Source organism: Phaseolus vulgaris, chromosome 9 (genome assembly GCF_000499845.2).
Source record: "Phaseolus vulgaris cultivar G19833 chromosome 9, P. vulgaris v2.0, whole genome shotgun sequence".
In the NCBI taxonomy this organism is placed as follows: Eukaryota; Viridiplantae; Streptophyta; class Magnoliopsida; order Fabales; family Fabaceae; genus Phaseolus; species Phaseolus vulgaris.
The window spans coordinates 20466624-20470821 of record NC_023751.2 but is presented as its reverse complement, the minus strand read 5'-3'; the positions used below and the strand labels follow the sequence as shown (position 1 = coordinate 20470821).

At 34.1% G+C, this 4198-nt stretch overlaps 1 protein-coding gene across 2 annotated transcripts; it reads left to right on the top strand.

The window, feature by feature from the left end:
* Positions 1-219: 219 nt before the first annotated feature.
* LOC137823039 (uncharacterized) lies at positions 220-3934 on the top strand. Of its 2 annotated transcripts, none has more exons than XM_068628143.1 (5): positions 220-564; positions 1610-1775; positions 1985-2285; positions 3393-3451; positions 3620-3934. In XM_068628143.1, the coding sequence occupies exons 2-5, from the start codon at positions 1616-1618 to the stop codon at positions 3649-3651; spliced, it is 552 nt and encodes a 183-aa protein (XP_068484244.1). In that variant the 5' UTR covers positions 220-564; positions 1610-1615; the 3' UTR covers positions 3652-3934. The 2 variants fall into 2 exon arrangements, 1 of the variants encoding a protein (XP_068484244.1); XR_011083049.1 differs by having other exon boundaries at positions 221-564; positions 3383-3451.
* Positions 3935-4198: the final 264 nt, after the last annotated feature.

Sequence of the window (4198 nt, the reverse complement as noted above, 5' to 3'; positions counted from 1 at the left end):
TATTATTAGTTGAGTGACTTAAATGATAATAATAACATATATTTAAAAAACAAAAAGGAAAGTTATACAACATAGAAACAAAAAAAAATTGTATGGTACATGCATCTAGCACATAACCTTAATAATGTTTTAATAATTATGCGGTGTTGGTAATATGGTAAAGTAAATTTTTTGCTCTAACTTTTGATTAATAAGTAATGAAAAAAATATGAATGCCTTAAAAGCATTAAGAGGAAGAGGAACAAGGGTTGGGATATTTGATTAAGGAATAATAGGGTAGGATTGAAAAGAAAGATAGTTGCTGCTGAGAGGAGTCGATCCACTCTCTCTTGCCTTCTTCCTTTCCCCTTTCCATTTTACAATTCTTTCTCCCCTTTCTCCCTTATTTATTTATTTATTTATTTATTCATCTTTTATTATTCTTTCTTTTTTTTCTCAATTATTCTTCTCCTTCGAAAATAGGAGAAAAATAGAGAGACCACCAGAAAAAGTGAAAAAAAAGTAGGTGACAGGAAAGAAACTGTAAGGATCTCCAGAAGGATCCACCAACCTATTGCAGCGCCGGTATGTTTTTAGTTTTTACTTTCGTTTTGTTTTGGAAATTTGGTTTCGATTAAAGAATTTTATACGATCCCTGATTTTCTATCGCTGCTGAATGATATGATTGTGTATGCTATTTTGGAAATTCGCTCAATTGTTTAGCCGTTTGTAGATTGTAGTTACTGTAGATTGTAGTGATCAAGGCATGATTTGGGGATGTTGATAATGAATCGATTATGCTCAGTTTTTGGTATCAACTAAAATCTTTGCATATGTATTGGGGACTTTTACGATGACCGGGTGCTGCTGTGGGGACGTTCAACAATTTTTTGCTATTGCGATAGTACATTTTAGGAATGTGTGATATTCTTCTTTTTCTTTGAAACAGATATTATTTTCTAGATTATGCCTCTGTTACCCACTGCCTTGCTGTGTATTTCATGGTTAAATTAGCAATAAGGAACTGGATTTCCTGCAGCTGAGGACTGGGATTGCACATGTGGTTGTTACTCTCTAAGTATGACCCAGCAATCGGTGTGATAATTGGTATTCATAAATCTTATTCCTCACTTTGGATCGCTGCCTGTGTTATTGTACAACCTGATTGGAGGGGTGATCATCAAAACTAATTTCTCTGATAGGTTACTAAGATCTCTTTAAGATATTCATATGACCTAGATCTTTATTGCCAAATTGACTATTAATGGTATATTATTTGAGGATATGATTTGGTTTCTTTTGAAGACATTTATAATTTTGTTGTTTCCTAATCATGCTACTAATATTTAAAGTTATTATAAATATAGTTGGATAAACCTGTTAGAAAACTGATTTCGGACTTAGGAATTGATTGAGAGCCTGAAATGCTATTATGTGCGTGCATATTGGGCCTTAGGAATGTGTCCAAGAATCTAGTTATGTGTTGCTGATATTTAGAATAACTTAGTTCTTATTGATGATTCATTATGTGCTTGTATATTGGGCCTTAGGAATGTGTTGTTTGATCTCAACTCATAACTCGTAACAACTCTTCTTATCTCAACCTTTTTATCTGATTTCACAAACACAGTGGAGGATGTCGGGGCGGGTTCAGATTGATGATTCCAAAAACGACGACGTTCCAAAGGATGAATCCTCTCCGGTTCAACACGACGAACCAGAAGAGAAGCTCCGTAAACGGGACTACATCGACATCTTTTCTCACCCCAACTTGATGAGGCTTCTGAACAAGCAAGGTTGAAGCTTCCCTCAAAGTAACTCATTTTTTTTCCAAAATTAAAAAAATATTTATCACTCTTATACCAGTTATTTTAATATGCGTCTTATTTATGAAATTTAAGAGTAACGCATTACAATTCATGAAAATCTTATATATTGTTGTAGAAGAAAAACAGACACAGTAATTCGTGAAAATCTCAAATGTTGTGTGGGGTTCGGTTTTCAGGTGACCAGATCGTTCTATTTGCAGATAAAGTTTTGAAGTTCACTGGTTCTGGAAAGATGAAATATCGATTTCTGATGATTACGGATTTTGCGATTTACATAATTGACCCTGAAACTGATTCCCTTAAACGGAGGATAGCCCTCGCAGCGGTTGAGAAGATTTGTGTCAGTGAGCTAACTGATAACTTTCTTGCAGTTATAATTCCGACAGAGTATGATTTGCTTATAGCTAGCGCTAGAAAGAATGAAATCATCACTGCCTTTGTTGAAGCTTATGAACCTGAGGTCGTTTCTTCCAATAGGTACTTGGAGTTTACAGCTATTATTACATTTCTCCATCCCTTGTCATTGCATTTGTATGTTATTGTTTATGTGATCTACAGTGGGTTCCCGAGGATTTCTACAGAATGTGTTTAGAAATTTTGAATACACATGCTAGCAAACAATTGAATTTTTGGCAATCCTTCATTTTCAAATTCATGGTTTAAAGAGAGATGGCATGCTTACAAATTAGCTTGTTAAAAGATTTTTTTTCCTTGTTTCAACAAATCGTGTTACATTTCATGCTACTCCGTTTAGCTGCAATCTTCTGTGTGGGCTACTGATTGAAGTTTTACACTATAAACATTGAAAAAACCTAGAGATTATAAGAAATTAGTCCATTTGTACCATCCCAGTATTTCACCCTTGTCTATCTTGGTTAGGTACGATGATATTTGGTATGACTCTGGTAGCTGTATAAAATTATTGATTATGTAGGAAAATATGGTACATTTCCAATGGGAATTCTAAATAATTTGTTATACCATTTAAAAGATATTCCTTGACTCCTATAAAGATCAGTATCCCATTTCTGAAGTCCTAATACTCACAAGGTAGGTTCTGATGAATGAAAACGTCACGCTGGCTATACACACACTATAGACCTGCATACCCTGATCCCTTTTTTGTTGTATCTCTCTGTTTTACTCTTCTGTTGAGTGTCTCTCAGTTTTAGTTATGTAGGACAAGAAGCTGTTTACATTTTTTTTCTATGTTTGTAACCTTGTAATGTGCTTTTTTATGTGTATCTCTTGTGCCCTTTATTATTTTTTTTTGTTGATAAATAAAATTACATAGTTAGATTTGTAATAACATTTTCTAACCCGAGTTTTAAGTTGTTTCTAGTAAGTTGTTTTTTGTTTATAGACATGGTCCGTGCTGTATTCCAAAGCTGACAATCAAGGACTAATATGTGTTCACGGGATGTGGTTTCCCCTAACCAAATATTACTTCAACCCTGCAGGAATTTACTAAGTTTGATTAATTTTTTTGTATGGTCTTCTTTATAATATTGTTTTCAACCATTACCTCGAAATTTTCTTGACTTTAATCTAGCACTAAATACATGTTTTGTAAGTCCTTTTCAGGTTTGAGTATAATGCAGCATCCGACTTGGTTAAGGAGATTGAATTTGAGGAAGTTGAAGGTATGTGGAGGAAGTTTTTCTTTCCTTTAATTTTTTTTAAAAGTTGGGGGAGGAGCTTGGAAGGGGAATTAACGATCTAGGTCAACATTCCATGCTTATTTCTCTTATTATAGTACTTTCAGCTGCATTTTTTTAGTTTTCTCTTATTTTTCTTATAATATATTTCAGGCGGTGTCAAAACAAGAATTTTGAGGAAGTGAATTTCTTTTGTATTTTCGTGATAATGTCTGTAAACTTGGTGGATATACGTGCAAGAAATTATTGTTGAGCGATTGTGTAGAAAAGGTTCTTCTTAAGTTTAAGCAAACTGCACGGGTGAAATTAGTACCATATTGCTTTAATCTGTTATGGCATGTTTGGACTACTGTTCCTTATATGCTGAATGTACTTTTGGAGAAGGATAGTCTTTGTATTTTTTTATACTAAATGTATTTTTGGAAGCTTTCAAATGGCAATACAAACATGCCTATAGATTCCCTTGGATATGCTCTTGGATATGCGGAAGAATTCATTTATGGCAGATTCTTCCTGCACCAGATGATTTTGGACTGCACTCAATATATGTAAAGAAAAAGACCAAAATACTTTTAATGAAATGAAAATTAGAGTTTAGGTAAAATGTGCGCCTAACCCACACCCAACCCAGAAGTGCACCCTTCATTTATCTGTGGTCATTGTGAGACAGCGCCCCGGAAGCTTGGAAACTTAAACAAAGAGCAACTCAAGCACTTCCATTCTTATTCTTCT